At 42.7% G+C, this 17167-nt stretch overlaps 1 protein-coding gene across 5 annotated transcripts in view; it reads left to right on the top strand.

Moving 5' to 3' along the window:
* Nucleotides 1–17167, top strand: part of CARS2 (cysteinyl-tRNA synthetase 2, mitochondrial) — a 44292-nt gene that overhangs the window by 15837 nt on the left and 11288 nt on the right. For all 5 annotated transcript variants that reach the window (XM_085052951.1, XM_085052937.1, XM_085052928.1 and 2 more), the window contains 6 exons: nucleotides 666–749; nucleotides 3187–3316; nucleotides 5473–5606; nucleotides 8381–8448; nucleotides 11075–11141; nucleotides 15983–16121. In XM_085052951.1, coding sequence (XP_084909077.1) covers nucleotides 666–749; nucleotides 3187–3316; nucleotides 5473–5606; nucleotides 8381–8448; nucleotides 11075–11141; nucleotides 15983–16121 — 622 coding nt within the window. The remainder of the gene's footprint in view (nucleotides 1–665; nucleotides 750–3186; nucleotides 3317–5472; nucleotides 5607–8380; nucleotides 8449–11074; nucleotides 11142–15982; nucleotides 16122–17167) is intronic.

Raw genomic sequence — 17167 nt, 5'->3', positions numbered from 1 at the left:
GTCACTGCTCTTAGTAATCCTGTGTTGGAATCACATGATATACCCTGTGCCAGGCTTTCTTTCTGTTGCTTAACAGGGTGTGAGCAAATTGTTTGTGATGACATGAGTGGTCAGAGCAACTATTACTCAATTTCTAAGTTAAATGTAGCTCATTACTTAATATAATTGTTTACTGTAATGAACTGCTATCTAAACTCCTTGGGGAGTTCCTGGCCAGGTTTCTACAAGAAAACTGGAAGAACCTCTAAAGAGGAGCTGTCTATCTCCTATGTGCTCTAAAAGATGCACCTGCAAAACACAGCGTGGGGATTTTTTTTCAGCAGAGCTGGTGGTTGTAGAAGGATTCAGGTGCATTGTAACTGGACTATATGTAGCTTGAGCTGCAGTAGGGGAGGGGATTGCTGATTGTGCATGGGCAAGGAGGACCCTGGGAGATCTCCAGAATTCAAAGTTGTTCTATGGGCAGAATGAGCACGTGCACAGACGTTACTGAAAAGCTGGGTAACATGGAAACATCTGCTACTACTTTTGCAGTATTTCTGAGTTGCTAAATCAGAATTTCAGATGGGAGTGGAAGAGCACTTTGTTTTGCTTTCAGGGAAATGTTATCTTCTCATCAATGTGCCCCATCTTTGCTATACAACTAAACATTTATTTTTTATTAGGCAATGTTTATTTTGATGTTAAGTCCTGGGGAAAAAGATATGGAGTATTAACTGCTATTAATCCTGATATCCAAGAGGAAGCAGGTAAGTTCATGGCACCAACTTGTTTGTGTTAAAGCACTGTTTGAATGAGTGATGCATCTATGTGCAAACTTTCATTCGAGAGTCTGAAACAGTTTTCTAACCTGTTGTGTATAGCTAACTTTCTGGTAAGTTAAGATTACATTGCTTTCGTAGTTGTTTTTTGAGGCACTCGCTGTTGCCAGTGCAGGAAGAAACTTGGTCTCTCTTCTTCCTTACATCTTTCCCTCTATACCTTTGTTCTGGTACCTTAGAACAATTAGGATTCTTAATCAGTTTTAATTAAATAGTTTGCAGTGGTACATAGAAACTTCACAGTGAGATGGTGTTTTTGCTGTTGCACTACCCAGGTTCAAGGGTAAACACAGGGAAACCTCATCTACCATGCTCTTGTTGGGGCAGTTGCACTCAATCTGAAGCTAAGTGGATGAATTGCTTCCCTCATTACTTGTTGCTGGGCTAAGCAGCCTCTTCGTGTGAGGGTGAGCAATCTCTTCACAGGTTTTGCTAGAGCAGGCCTGTATTCTGGGCTGTGGCTTTTTTTGTTGCAGTTCCTGCTTTGCAGGGTTGCTGAGCCTCTTTGTAGTTTCTGTAATTTGGGTCTGATCAGGTCTCTGCATCAGAGAGTTTGATGCAGGTTTCCTGCATCCTTTTGCAAACTGAAGTTCAGTATTTCATCAGTGAAAAAAACGTCTGTTTGCAGTTACTGAAAATGCCTGCCAGGCTGATGCTCAGGTAAATTGCAGCCAGAACTTCTCACAGTTCTGCTCTGGAGTTGTTTCAGCATTCTAGCTCACAGAGGGAATACATTTTGTCAACAGTTATTTAGAGGTAATTACTGACTGCAGAGGAAGCCAGCAGCCTCCTGGCCTGCACAGGGAAGCTCACCACCAGCAGGTCAGTGGAGGTGATCCTTCTCTGCTCAGCACTGGTGAGACATGCCTGGAGTGCAGATCTGGTGCTGGGCTCCCCAGTACAAAAGTGATATGGACATACTGGAGAAAAGCCAGCAAAGAGCCACAAAAATGATGGAGGTACTGGAGTATCTTTCATATGAGGAAAAGCAGAGAGCTTGGACCACTCAGCCTGTTGAAGAGAAGGCTCAGGGAAATCTTACCCATGTGTACACATACCTGATGGAGGGAGTAGAGCAGATAGAGCCAGGCTTTTCTCCGTGGTGCCTGGTGATGGGACAAGAGGCACTGGTCACAACCTGAAACACAGGAAATTCCATTTAAAGCTTAGAAAAATCCTTTTTATTCTGACGATGATTAACACAAACCATGTTGCTCAGAGGGGCTGTGGAGTCTCCATCCTTGGTGATAATCAAAGCCCAACTGGACACCATCCTGGGCAGCCTGCTGTAGCTGAGCCTGCTCTGGGCAGGGAGTTGGATTAGACTCTCTCCAGACGTGCCTTCCAGCCTCAGCTGGGACTGATGATGTGTTTTACCCTGCTTCCCCTCAAGTCACAGCTAAATGTATTGTTATTTCTAAAGATGTTAGCAGTTATTTTGCTTACAACGGAGAAGTTGAAGAGTGCTCTTTTGTAGCAGTATACTCAAAAAAGGGCAAAAGAGGGTTGGAGATAGCAGATACTGGTGAGCCAGAGCTTGGCAATCTAGTGAAAGAGCCCAGGTGAAGATTCAGTGGATAGAACTAGGGTTATATTTCGGTCCATTTAGTTCTTAGGAATTTTGAATCATATGATTCTTAATGTGAGGTCATGTATTTGTCAGAAAAAAAAGAGTCCAGAAATGTGTTCTGTGACTCCTGCTTGGGAGTGCTGTGTATCTGACTGGGGTTTAGGAGTCAACAGAAATGAACAATCCTGCAGTACTGTGACAAAAAGGACTACATCCTTGGCAGTGTAGTGAAGGAGGGAACAAATATAGCTGGGAAGAGACCTTTGTAGAGAAATCACTGGTGAAGATGGTACTGAAGAATTCCCACTGTCCAAGAATAGTTTTGATTCTTATCTCTGTGCACTTTTTTTAATAGAATTTGAAACACAAAGTACTTGTGTCCCAGAGAAGAAATTTTTGGGCTTTTGTTTGTTCATGGGTTTTGGTTTGGTTTTGTTGCCTTTTCTGCTGCAGTGTGGTCAGTTTGTCCTTGGGAAACTGGCTGATGTGTAACTAAATGAATGAAAAATCAGGGAAGGCCAAAAGGACAGATAGGATAGGATGTATTAAGGAATCTTGAATCCATCTTTGTACCTTGTTGAAATCTATTTCAATATAGTATTTTTTTCCAAACGCTTGATTGATCTACTGGAAGCCCTGTTATAAGGGGGAAGGGAGGGAAGTTGTTGTGAAAAGAAGTTGATTGAGGGGGGTTAAAATCTGAGTAGTTCACTAAACACACATTTCCTCTTGCTTTCATTTGGTAATTTTTTTCTTTGAGACATAGCCCATTAACAAATCACTTACTCTTTCCAGTTGATTCTGATAAACGACATGGTAAAGATTTTGCCCTGTGGAAGGCTGCCAAGCCTCAAGAGCTATGTTGGAATTCTCCCTGGGGAAAAGGAAGACCTGGATGGCACATTGAATGTTCCACAATATCAAGGTCAGATTTCTTAAACTTTAATAAATCTGATGCTATTTTTTGTTTTCAGTCACAGTACAATGGTATCAGCAATATTGAAAGTGTTTTCTGATCAGTAGATAGCACTGGTTTTAATGTGACCATTGACTTGGAATGTCACATGTGGCCCTAATAAACTCTGCTTCACCTTGCTGTTGTAGCTGTCTTTATGTTTCAGCACCTTCTCTGGAGTCAGACTTGGTACTTAAAATATGTCACACAGGATCTTACAGTTGATTAGCAGTCTTGGGATTCCATCTTGATCTATGCGATCTTGCTGGCCTTGTCTTAACAGCAGCTGTGGATGTTCATGCTAATAATCTAAGTGCTATTCAGCTTCCTTGCTGAGTAGTGTTTTGCTTGCAGTTGGTTTGATGTAATTTGCTCTTAATTTAGAGTTTTATTTTCTCCACAGGAGAAAAAAATCCTCTCTCCTGGAAGACTGATAGTGGTACTTAGTTTTGCATTAGTCTCGGATCTTTCTTTGGAAGCTAATAACGAATAGTTTGGATCTGACCCTGTTTAGCTTAGATTTTTGACTAAAGCTGAAAGGAGGTGGAACCAGCTGCTTTAGAGTTCTCTTTCATATGCTATTCTGGTTCACCTGGAATTGTTAGTCATTGCTACCTGCTTGTGAAAAGTGTTTATAAGAGTGATTTTCTGTCCGTAAATAGTTTCAGCGTGGTGAGGCGGTTCTTAAAGTAATCAAAGTACACAAACTCATGCTGTGTTTGATGTGCAACCTGTGACAGAAATGCACAGATAAGAAATGCCAGTTACAAAATGGCCTGTCTGCTAATGCAGTGCTGTTTATAGTCTGCACTTCTTTCTGTAAAAATGTATTTTGCTGAGGCTGGATCAGGCTCCTGTCATTTAAATAAAAGCTGACCCATGGAGAGCATAAGTGTAGTAATCTTGGACTGCGAAAAATTGAGAGCTTGCTTTGGTAAGTGACCTGAAACAATTTGCTGTCCCAATCAGCTGTCCAAGGCCCATTTTAAGCAATGCTTACTTAGCTGTCTGTTTTGCCAAGTATCTCAAAACACTTTAACTAAGTTAGGCAAATTAATTTTGAAAAGTCTGTGAAGGTGAATGAGGTGTCTCTGGTCTCTAGAGCAGCCCTGGAGGAGGGAATCCCCTCTTTGACCCCCTCAGGTCGGATCTTCTCTCTGCAGTTTCCCTTGTGGTGAGGTGGGCTGCTCCTCCTGTCCCTGAGCATTTTGCAAATCCATCTGTCACCTCTCTCCAGCTCTTAAAGGTTTTGTTGGAGGAATCAGCAAGTGCTCCTCCATAGGTGGCACAAGGGAAGGTGAGGGTCAGTCCTGGGAAGATTTGTGCTGTAGCTGATTTTGAAGCAGACAGGAGAAGTGAAGAATGAACCTGGGAGATGGTGACAGCTCCTCTTTCTTCCCTCCTCTCTTCTCCTTGTCTTTTCCTCCTGTGCCTCAACAGCTTCTGCAAAGGCATGTGGCACGATGTTAGCAGGGTATTTTGTCTCAAAAAGGGACCAAAGTGTTAGTATTTAGCCAGCTACCAGGAGCACCTGGTTAAGGTGACATATGGGAGGCCTGTGTGTGTGTCTGTAGACCTTGCATTTTCCCCTGCTTGCGCACTCCTGGTTTCTGGACAATGAAGGTTGACTTAACATCCCTGTGAGGCTGTAAGTATAACCTTTGTTTAACAGATAGGCAAAATCAAGTTGCTAACCTGCCCAGCTTGACCTGACTGCACACGGTATTGTCTGAATGCTCACAGAAAAGGTACAAGATAAGGAATAGTAATACCAAATTTACAGAAATGTTTGCTGCTTCCAAGCTGTTAGGTTTGCAGATAAAGGCACCTGTCTGATGCTGAAACTGTAGCAGAACAAGGAAAGGAGACGCCTGCATTCTTTGAAGTAAGGTAGAAAAAGAATTGCTTCTACTAAGGGGTAGTAATTGTGAACAGATATGGGTCCTCTGCATACCAGTTCTGCTGCAGTTTTGGTATCCAAGATATGTGTAAAGTCTTGTTTTAAAACTGCAGTTATTAAATTGTACACTTAAATTTATGTTGTTTCATCTCTTTTTTTTCTGCATTTCTTTTTACAAAAAGCTTTTGTGGTGTTCTACTTACCGATCAGGAAAATATTGTTACAGTGCAGTGTTTGGAAAGCAGCTGGACATCCATACTGGTGGAATAGATCTTGCATTTCCTCATCATGAAAATGAAATTGCACAGTGTGAGGTGTATCATCAGTGTGAGCAATGGGGGAATTACTTTTTGCATTCTGGTAAGTAAAATATTGATGACCTGAGAGGGGTGTACACATACAACAGTTTGGTTTTTTAGGTTTGGCATTTTATGCTATGAAAACATGTTACACTGCCTGGCATTATGTAGAACTGCTTCTTGCTCCCTCTGCATGAAAGTGCTTCATTCAGTGAAGTTTGTGCTGTACATTGCTTTGAAGTACATCACTGTCTGATGATTCTAATGCTGTTTCAATTGATGGAAACCTTTATATTTGTTCTTCCTGTTGCACTTGTGGTGGTTTTGGATGGACAGCTGAAGTCAATAGAAAGTCATATTCAAGTCTGCAGCCTCTCTTTTGCTGATCAGTATTTTGGGCAAGATGTCTCTGTGAACTCTTGGAGCTGCTTCTCTGGGTAGAAGAGCTGCAGAGTTAAGCCTGTGGTACGCTCTGGGAATTACATGAGCTTTCATTTTTATATATTTGTACTGTATGGGATGAATATTGAATTCTAGTTTCAGTTCCCAGTGTAGAGCCTGTTGTAAATCAATAGCAGCTGTCCAGAGGCTGGTGCATCCTCCAGGGTGTGCTTTGTTCCTGAGGCACTGCAGAATCCTCTGCACTTCCACTGAGATACACTGGTTACTGCCAAGTGGAGCCTTCTGTTGAAAACCAGTGAATCTGGCATTTCAAACTTGGAACTGAAGCTGTAGGGGAAATATTTTTTGATACTAGCTAAATAAAGAGGAGTCAATTAAAAAAAAAGAAAGGAGAACTTAATTCCAAGGGCAATTTGTACACTGAGGTTCTCTAGGAGCTGACAGATTACATTCATTAAGTCGAAAAATCTTGCTGGAGGATGATGGTGTGAATTATTTAGGGCAAATGAATCAGCTTCAGAAACAATTTATTCTGCTAACAGATTTCAGAATTTTAGCAGCTCAGAATTGGAGGAGCAATCCCCATTAGAGGAAGAAAATCCCTGCACTGGGGATAAATCTTATAAGGACTTTATTTTTAGACTACTTGTACTCTGGGAAGAGCGCCAAACCGAAGTTATGAAAATCCTTATATTTTGTATTCTTGAATGAAATCATTCTAAGTACTGAAACTCTTGGAAGAGGACTGTTAATTCAAATTCAGATGTTACCAGTACCTTTTTAGGAAAGCACAATCCAGATATTTTAAACTTGGCTGCCTGAAGTTAAGTAAGTAAGAATTTAGGCACCTTTGCAAAAGAGAGAAAGTAATCCTGCCCAGGCTCTTCCCCTTCTCCCAGGAGAATTTTGGCTGAGGGTTTTAGTTGAGTCACACGAGCTGCAGGTGTCCAGCGGTGTCTGGCAGCCTGAATATGCTTATTGAGTGTCCCAAGTTTAACAATGCAGTGGTGAAAGTGGCCTCACCTGCTAGCACACAGATACAATAAAAGAAAGATTTTTTTCATCATAGATAGCTGTTGTAACTAGTTCTGTCTCCTGAGATGTTTTGATTAATTCCTACTCTTCATAGAGCGTATTGTGCAAAATTCAATTTCGAGGTGGTCAGGGTAAGACTGAAGATAGCCTTCTCCTGGTGGCTCCCTGCTGCTTTGAATCATTGTCAAAAACAGTTGAGAAGTGAAACCATGAGCTTTTCAGGTCCAGTAATCAGGTGTGAGCTTGTTGCTTTTATATCCAGATGAGTGTAATGGGGATTTTATCCACTTGTGGAAACGAGGGGGTTCCAGGCAAGGCTGCAGTTCTGTGCAGCGAATAGCACAAAATTTAGACAGCTGCATGGGCTGCTGAGCAAGAAATGCCACTTCTGCCACCACCCATAAAAGCAGGAGCATGATCATACCTTGTCCTTGGGGAACACTGGGGCACTGGGAGCGCTGGGCTGCCAAATGTGAAAGAATGCAGTGCTGGAAAGGGTATTACGGAGCAAGGAAAGTTTATGCTTAAAAATCTGCCTCAAAGTATGATTAAAGTGCTGGATGCTGCAGGTCACAGAAGAGAGACCTGGAAGCAGGCAACCTCAGGCTATACATCTCCTGTCTTTCTTCCACAGAGCTTTCAGTCCTAAAGCCAAGCTCTACATACTCTGTTAAATGCAGTGTTACTACCTTTTTCCTGTGCCACAGCCCTGCAAAGCGGTGGTCCATGTGACTATTGAAAGTTCTAGCAGTGCTCAGCAATCGCATTTTAAAATAAACTAGTTCAAATTAGGCATTGTAGCTGCATCCCTTCCTCCCCTGCTTTTTCTCAGTCTCACAAGTATGGAGAAGTTGAGAATGTGCAGAAAATTCATTTTGCATTTAAGGTATTTTGAACCAGCACTATAAAACTTTGGAGTAAAAAAAAAGTCACCAGCCACCAGCAAGTAATAAGTACAGAAGATTGAGCTTTAAGGATTTTTTAATGTGAGATCACTGGAAAATATTTTTTTAAATACTTCTGAGAAGTCCAGAGTAACAGCTAAGGTACTTGTCCTGTGAAGACTGAAACTGCTTGCTTGTTTTTATCAGTTTATTGTCAATTCTGAACAGGCTGACTCATGGTGGTGTTGGTGGGGTTTTTTTAATGTTTTCAATGTCTGTATTTTAGAATTCACCCAGTGGAAATTTTGAGGATGGAGAGGTGTGCAGGAGTGTAGGCAAAGCTATTGGAAGATGTTACCCATTGCAGTGAAATGGTTGGCATGTATCCATCATAGCATATGCTGCTTCCAGCATTTCCAGTGTCTCAGTGCAGTCTTGCTCATTTGTTCCCTATTCAAAAGCAACTTGTTTATCCTGATTAATTTCTTTTTTTTTTTTTTTTTTTTTACTATAGGGCATTTACACGTTAAAGGAAGTCAAGAAAAAATGTCAAAATCATTAAAAAACTACATAACAATTAAGGTAATCTCTTCATTTGAATTGAAGCAGTGCATGTTTGTAATATGTAAATACTAATCAGAGCCCTCTTTTGAGAAAACTGGAGTGTATGCTTATGAGGCAGTGAGAGACCTGCATTGTTTCTCTGATGTATCTGTTATTGTGGATCTGGATGTGGGATACCTGCTCAAGCCAGGGTTTGTTTATAACAATGGATCCACTGAGCTGTTTGTAGGAGCAGAGTTTGTGCCCAGTATTAGAGTCCTGCACTATGGATTTGTGGTTGGACTCGGCAGTCTCAGGGGTCTTTTCCAACCTGAATGGTTTCTGTGCTGTAGTGATGGCTTCTCCTCTGTCTATTCATAACAGTGCATGTGCTTTGAAAAAGCGTGGACTTGGACATGAGTGGATGTTTTCCCTTGTCCTTCTTTAGGTGAAATGGGACACAGTGTCAGCATTTTGTCTGGAAGCTACTAGGCATCCTGAGCCACACTGTTGCAGCAGTCTCTCCCATTACCCTTTATTTTTATACGGCAGCCTTGCTGATGCACAGAGAGCTTTGTCTTGATACCCACAAGCCACATGACTATGTCTCTTTTACTGTGTCCCCAAGTCTTTGGTGTGGCCCAGAGCAGGGTTTCTCTGCCAGGCATGTGTGATCCAGCTGTGCTTGGTGCTGGGGTGGCTCCTGTGATGGCTGATGCCTGTTGTTACAGTAGGGTGATTTCCTTCCTTTAGACAAAGCTTGGGAAGCTGCTTCAGGACATATGTTCCCCTTTGCCCTCAGAAGACTTAATTAAAATCCCTTTAAAAAGAAGTTCAATATGAGCTGCTTTATTCCTAAGTCTTTTGATGCTGTCTGGGTACAGTTAAGCCCTGTTTCCCTGGAGCTCACAATTTTCGCAGAAATCTCATGAGTCTCAGCAAATGTTGTAGACAGGGTGGAGAAATGACTGCAAATGCAGTACATGGAGTTAAAAGCAACACATAAAAATGTTCTCCTCCATGTCCCTCATGATGGGACAGTTTATATGGAGGAAGCAAAGGCTTCAGGCCTGTCTCTCTTTCCTTGTGGGTCTCTGCTTTTCACATCTGCCCTTACATGGCTAACAAGTATTAATCCTTCCCAGGAAGTGATTTTCAGTCCAGTGAAACACTTTTCTCCTGTACAGCTGCCTTGCACCTCGAGAGTTAAGCCCTACATGGAAGGTTTTATGCCTGTGCCAAAGGAGGGGAGGTGTGCCCAGGATCTTCCCTTGGTCCAGCTGGTGGGCACCAGGCTGTCACCTGGGCACAGCAGTCCTGCATCCTCTGCATCCAGCTGCCCTGTTTTCCCTCCCCCTTGTACCCTATTCCAACTTCTTCTTTCCTTTTTGTTTAATACCTGTTAATTCTGACCCCCAAAATTGAAGAGATTGTGATAGCACAGGGCCAAATAACCTGCTTTCAGAGAGCTATGATACTTCATCTATTCTCTGTTTTTAAGGAAATGCAGAATTGTTTTTTCTAGTTTGGATGGTCCTTCCCCAAATTTGAATTTATTTCTGTACTTTACTCATACAGTTCTATCTCTGGATATTAGTGTAAAGCTTCTGGGCTCATTGGGTACACTCATTTATATACAGTTTATTTTAAAAACCCACAACAAACAAACACCCACCTAAACAATCAGTATCACTGTTTCTTGATTTTGATTGCCTCAGTTATTTCTATTTTCACTTGAGAGATGGCACATTGCTGATGCTTTTTTCAGTGTTCAGGCTGGTTTAGTCTTGTAGCAGTAGCCTTATTTCAAAATGTGAAATTCAAGCAAATGACACATTCCATATTTTCTCACTTGTACTGGCTTCTTACAATTTTTGATTTTTGTGGCACTTCAGTGATCATCACCAGTTTGCAAATTAAAAAAAAAAAAAAGAAAAAAGAAAAGCAGAAGTGCAATAGTTACAGTCAATCTACCACAATGTCCATCCTTGCTGAGAGCAGGGTTGGAAGTGATTGAATGTTTTATCAATGTACCTTCCAAAGATTTAAATAGTTCTTTGTACTAATAATGTAAATTAACCATACTAGTAGTAATACTAATAATTTGCTATTTACTGGAGTTAATTATTAGTAAAGCTGGATAAATATTAGAGTGGAGTTTATTAGGCTTCATGATTAACACAGATAACTTCGTTTATATTGCTAGGATCTTTGTTTCTTCATATTCTTGTCCTGCAGAAAAAGTACACTTACTTTCTTTTTCGAGAATTTTTTTTTTTTTGTGTAAAGTTTGCAAAATTCAGGAGCTTTTCTTTCCATAAGGTTGTATCCCAATCTTAGTCTGATAATTTCATTTAGGGTTTTTTTTGCAAAGCTCTTTATGCAATGTATGTTTGATCATAATTGCAAAATAATTTTCACTTTCTTATATTGGACATAGTGTGTTTATTTATATCTTATGTATATGTATACACATCTAATATGGAATTGAATTTTACCTAGTTTTGGTTTTAAAACAGTGTTAGAGTTTAAAGATTTTATGCCTATTTTAGACTGCAAGGATGTGTTATTTGTCATGCTAGTTTGTCTGAAGTGCAAGGGCTTGGAAGAGCTGCTGAAGAAATTGACATCATGCTAAAGCTGTCTTTTTGTGCATGGAGTTTAGGATTTCCTGAAGAAGTGTTCATCAGATCAATTCCGAATGTTTTGTTTGCGCGGCAGATACAGCTCAGGTAAGGACAAGCCCCTGATTTGCTGAGGTGTGCATGGCTTTCCACACACACTTCCCAGCTGGCAATGCAGAGGCAGAGTGAGCTCTCCCTGCAGGGCCGTGCAGTTCCCCTCCAGTGGGTGGAAGGGTTCTGCTGGTGCTCTGTGGGGCTGCTCTTTGGCTCACATTTAGAAAATTGTCCCTGCCGAACACTGCACATAACCATTCATCTATATACCTTCCTGAGCTGCAGTTAGTTGTGACTCTCAGTTAAATGCACTTTTAATTAATGAACTACCTCTGTCTCTGATTTGCATCTGTTGCAGTTACTTGTATTGCAGTCATGATCAGCTGATTTTGGAGACATATCTAGATGGAGCTTTGGTTTATATTCCTGTAGGGTATGATGAGGGCTGGCTAATAATTTTTTATCTCCCTGCCATGTTACCGGTTTTGTCCTGTGGAGTTCCTGAGTGTTCAGGCAGTTCTGTGGTGCAGTGCAGATTGCTTACAGCAAGCTGATAACCTAATGATCATTGTGGCCTGGCAAATAATCTCCCTGCCAGTGGGGAGAGGTGTGGGAGATTTTATCAGCTTCTCTGTCTACCCCATAGTGTTTCCAGCAGGTAGATGTTACTTTGAGCTGGAAGAGGTTTTCATATACCTTGTGTTTTTACCAGTTTATTGGGGCCTGCCAAAAGCAGGTGGTAGTTCCTTAACCACTGCTGGGTCACCTGGCTTGTTGGCTGTCCTGGTGTGGCAAGGGAATGATGGAGCTCAGGGCAGCAGCTGCTGTGGTATTTCAGTGAGCCTCTAGCTGCCTTGGATTAAGCACCTGCATCAGTGTGACTGGGAGAGCTGGTGTGGTCCAGTCTCTGGGGCATTGCTTGTGCCTGTCAGTGGGGAGTGTGCTGCTAGCCTTTAAAGACATGGAGTCATTGGACTGAGAAGTCTTCCTGCTTGTTAGTACCTCTAGCTGCTTGCAGGATCCACCCATGTTATCCTCCTGGTGGATCCTCCCTGTCCTAGAACAGCTGAAGGCATCAGGAATGCAGTGTATCCCTGCAATATTTCAAAGCATGGAATAGCAGAAAGAGACGTGGTTGTTAATTTCCAACCTTCACAGCGATGGGAAGAGAGGAGTGCATCCAGCTGGGAGGTCTGCACAGCAGTATCCTGTTTGAGACAGGCAGTGGGTTGGTGGCCTGCCTGGCTGTTTTGGGATGATGCTGCAGGGCACTGGCACACTTGGCTCTTTTCCTCTCTGTCAGAAGTACCTTGTGTGCACTCAAGTGGTTTCCTGGCTGGGGGCACTTGGGAGTTTTGAGCAAATGTGTGTTGAAAACAAAAGAAGAAAAAAGACTAACACCTACTACAGCATCATATATATGTTTGATATGTAAACAAAAGCTAAATGTCTGGTAGTTTATAAACTTGCCTCGGGGCAAGGAATGGCACTGGAACCCTGCAGCAGAGGGCTGCCTGCAGGCTTTCTTCACTCCCTGTCAGCTGGCTGCATTTGAACCTCTGCTTTTTGCATTACTTCTAGGATAAACGCCTTCCTGAGATAAAAAAAGAGCACTACCTGTGTAGATGTGGGTGGCTTTGCTGAAAGGATACGGTGGTGTTGTATCAGAGTATAGTGCCAGGAAGCCAGCTGGCAGGTAAGGGTTGTTCAGATCTCTGTTTGGCACCTCCACCTAACAAGGCTGTGTGCATTATTAGCTTCCCTGTGAAGAGCCAGAGTCAGTCCCTGCTGAGCCAGATATTTACTGTGCTGCCTGTTAGCTTCTGTCCTTGCTGTCAATTCACTTTGGTGTAAGGATAAGTTTATTGCACTCCTTCTCATCTTGCTGTCTGCTCCTAAATATTTTTATTAGAAGTGTGATCTGAAGCACCTTCAGTTTGTTTCTTAGAAGGTTTTTATAGCCTAGATGCATGGGTGATGGTTCCTGCCACCCCTGCCTGCTAAGGAAAGCCTTATATAAAATCCAGATTTGGGGGTCAGGTGGTACCACATTCGTTGGGTTGAGCCTGTAAAAGATGGTTGTTGATATGTGAATGAGGGCAGCACCTCACAGCTGGGAATAGCTCTTGGTTGATACTGTGGTTTCTTGGGCTTGGAATGGGCCTTTTTTGTTGTGTGGGCTTTCCCCTTTCTATGTGTGTGCTGACAGGCATAAATAGGGAGCAGTGTGACTCCAGATTGCCCCAGCATTAGAGGGGCAAGGGCTGGAGAGATGTATGCAGGGAGGTGCATGTGTTTCGTGGCAGTGGAATCCCCTCCACTGATGATCACTGTCAGAGGGACAATAAAACTGGATGCCTTGCTCGTGGGGAAGAGGAGAAGTCAGAGAGAAGAGGATTTCATCACCCTTCCATAATCTGTTTCTGCATGGAGTCCTTCTGCTCTGTTGCCCTCTCTGCCTGCTCAGACTGGTGGGGCAGAGCTGCTCAGGGTGAAGCTGAGCTCTGGGGGCAGTGGTGATTATCTGGGCTTTTTGCTTTGGATGGTGCCTCTGGCTGCTCCATTCTTGGCCTTAATCACCACCCCATGGCACTCCTGAGGCTGTTGGGAAAATGGTTCCTAGGTATGGTCACAAAGGCATGGTGATCCTCCACCAGTGTGCCAGCTGCTTCTGGGTGCAGCGTGAAAGGAGAGGTGCCAGCTCTGAAGCTCTGTGAGACCCTGTTGTGAGGCAACACTTTTCATCCTGCATCTCATCAGCAGTGGCTTCACTTCATGAAGTGAAGGGGAGGGGGTTGAGCCCTGCCACAGGCAGTGGGGTTCTGTCTCCAAAACACTCTCCTGGTCACCAGAAATGCTCCAGTGATTTTGTGAACCTGAGTGAACTGCAATATTTTCACCTCTCTGGTGTGTAATTACTTGTTGGTGCTAATAAACAAATATGTTGTAATTTGATGATGCATTGATGCCCTTGGTGGCAAAGGAGGGAAGGAGTAGGGAGTACAGTGAAGGTTTGTAGGGCTGGTCTTGCCTGTGCTGTGCTGTGGGTTTGCAGTGCCTGTAGGCAGTGGTTTAGGAGTATGCCTTGAATTGGGGATGAAGAATGGCTTGAATCAAAGTAGGCTTCATCAGGATAAACTTCCATCAAGTGTTCCTTGCAGAATTCTTGTAGCCAGGTTAATCAATTCAGTAATCCTAGTGTACATAAATTATCTCTCTCAGTGTCTCACTGTGTTATAGAAGTCTGTACATTGGTCTTTTTGAAAACTGAGTAAAGCTTAATTTTAAAACCTGTGTTAATGAGGCAGTAATGCAGATTTTTAATTACACACAAGTGAAAAATCTGACAAATACAGGTCCAGACTTACGCCTTTGTTACACTGGGGTAAATCCCGTATAAAGTCTGTTTAAATGGTTAGGCTTCCTTGGGATTTAGGCTAATGGAACTGAGATCAGATCTCACATCTGGCTGCTTTTGCCCTCTTAGATCTGTCATGTTGCTAAGGCTGTCTGCTCTAAAGAGTCTGTGTCTGGGCAGGGTTGGGTAATTCTACAAAGCAGTCAGGTGTAATGTGAGCAGGACCAGAGGTGAGATTCCTGTGGAGCCTATGGGTGATGCTCAGTGCTGATGAGCTTGGGAATATGCTGGAATCTGTAGTTTGGATGTATCTTAATGCAGAGGTCAGGTGTACAGCAATGAAGCAATATTGCAGTGGTTCTGAATGGCTCTGGTGTGATACTGGGGGAAGGAATGCATTCTTAGGCCTGTCCTAGGTGGACACAACTTTGATTGAAGTCAGATGAGGTCTTTTGTGTGGGGTCCAAGAGCTCTTCTACAGAAAATTGCACATTACTGTACAGATAAAAAAACGCTTCACTGATAGCAATTTTCAGTAAAAGTGACAGGGAGCTAGCCTGACATCTGCACTTCTGAGGGTGCAGGGAAGGTCAGAGGAGCCTGCTGAACTGCCAGCAGCTGTAGATGCTTGTAGTTCCCAAACAGGAATTGCCTGCCAAAGCTAGAGTCCCCCTGAATGCAGTGGGGATGTCCCTGTGTGTGGATGCCTTGTTAGTGGTGGGGCTAATGTTGTTTCTGCAGCTGGTGGAAGAGAAGCACTGCAGGTTCCTGTACAGCACATCTCATCGTAAAGCGGAGCTCTGCTTTGGATGCACCTCATTTACCTTGAGGTTTTATTTTTCTCTTCAGTGACCATGACAGGCTTTGATGTGTCTAAGTTGAGTGTGATGAATCCCACCCTAGACATGCCCATGTGAGTTTAAGCAATTTGTATTTTAGCTAAAAATAGCTTTCTCAAAATGATATGGTCAGTTTAGCTTTGATATTGTGAGGGAATTGTTCAGGAGATAGACCACAACATTTTAGGTTCATCTAGATTTTAGATGCTGGTGAAGCAGCCCTTTAAACAGAGTTAGTGGGGAGGGTTAGGCTTGCTTGGAGGTCTCCAAATACAGATTGTATCTACTAAATTAGAATTGGCACAAAATTAGAGGTAGGTGTTGCCAGCTTAAATCTAGGGGAATGCTTAGAAATATATTAAATCCTAGTGCTTTGGGTTGATAAATTTGCAGAGAGATTCAATAATGGAAAAAAAATTGAAGTCAAATAGTGATTGCTTTAGTAAACTTCCAGATCCAACTTTTTGAATCAGTTTGATACCTTTTCCAGTACTTTGTCATATGTAGTGATTGTCTTTTATATTGATTGAATTCACCTAGTGTGCATGAAGAATGGACCTTTTAATTGTGCAATTAATTGTAAGAAGTTTGCTATGCAAATAATAACAAGCTTTTCCTTTGTCTCCAAATACTGCTCCTATGTATGACAGACAACATTATCTCCATCATAATGCCATAATTTCTTTTTTTTTTTGTAGCAATAGAATTTAGTGAGGAAAGCATGGATGATGCAAAGAACCTTCTTCAGGCAATCTCCTCATTTATTAGAGATGCAAATGCATATATAAAAGGACAGCTGGTGTGTGACCCTGTTAGAGAAGACATATTGTGGGAAAGGTAAGTGCACCTCCTGTATCCTAAAAGAATTGTGATTATGTGAGGAGTAGTTTGCTTACAGGCTGAGAGGTTCAGTTTAAGAAACAGGACAAGAACTAAACAGCAGTCCTCCCTCCCAGCCCTCACTAAGGGCAGCGGTTTTTTTTTAACTCTCTTTCTAGCCAGCTACTTTTCCTCGTAGTCTGCCACACTCAGTTCATTGTGTTTTTAAAATCTGTGTTACTTATCCAGTGTGCCTGCCCTAACACATCCTTGCCTCTCATGAGTGATGTAGGAGGCAAAGCTATGGCATTTATGAAGCTCCCCAGTTCATGAGTAGAGCTGGGCATTAGTGACTGGAGAAGAGGATGCCTGAAGCCTTGGGCACTGTCACTGTGGTGTGCAGCAGAGGAGAGATGGGGCTACTGAGAGATTGGCCATGGCCAGGGATGTCACAGGGAGGGAAGAAATTACAGTCATTTTGACCCTGACAATGGTGAGGAAAATCCTTTGCAGTCCATTACAAAAACCAGATCATCTTCAGGATTGAGTTGTGCTGTGTGTTGGGTGCAAAGCTGAGAGCAGGAGCACAGTGCTCTGGAGCCAGGGTAGGAGGGACATTGACTGCCCTGAAGCAAGGGTAGTGCAGACAGCTCTGGGCTGTAGAATCAGAGGGAAGAAGGTGAGAGGCAGCTTCCCTGTGGCTCAGGCACCTTGCTGTTAGGGAAGCTTGTGGCTCTACTGATTCAGGATTGCAGGGGGCACTGGAGGATGTTACAGGGAACTGGAGTTGAATTAACTAGCTGTGGTATTTGGCAAAAGCAAACCCTTCAGCAGGAGGCTGCAGGAGATCTGTTGGTGTGAGATAAAGCTGAGAGGCATGAGGAAGTTGAAATGGATAGTCAGTAGGGGATGTGTGGGAGGGCACAACTTGTGTATCCCTAGGTGTAAAAACAACCAAAATGAAACAAAACTCTTATTCTTAATTAGCAGTGTTAGATACTCACTGAAGAGGGGGAAGCTTGCAGGGAAGAGTGTTAGGAGGAATGAATTAGGACAGCAGCCAT

Source organism: Lichenostomus cassidix, chromosome 1 (assembly GCF_008360975.1).
Source record: "Lichenostomus cassidix isolate B80296 chromosome 1, HeHo_3.0, whole genome shotgun sequence".
Lineage (NCBI taxonomy): Eukaryota > Metazoa > Chordata > Aves > Passeriformes > Meliphagidae > Lichenostomus > Lichenostomus cassidix.
Note: the sequence above shows the minus strand (reverse complement) of the source record. Positions and strands in the feature narration are given on the sequence as shown.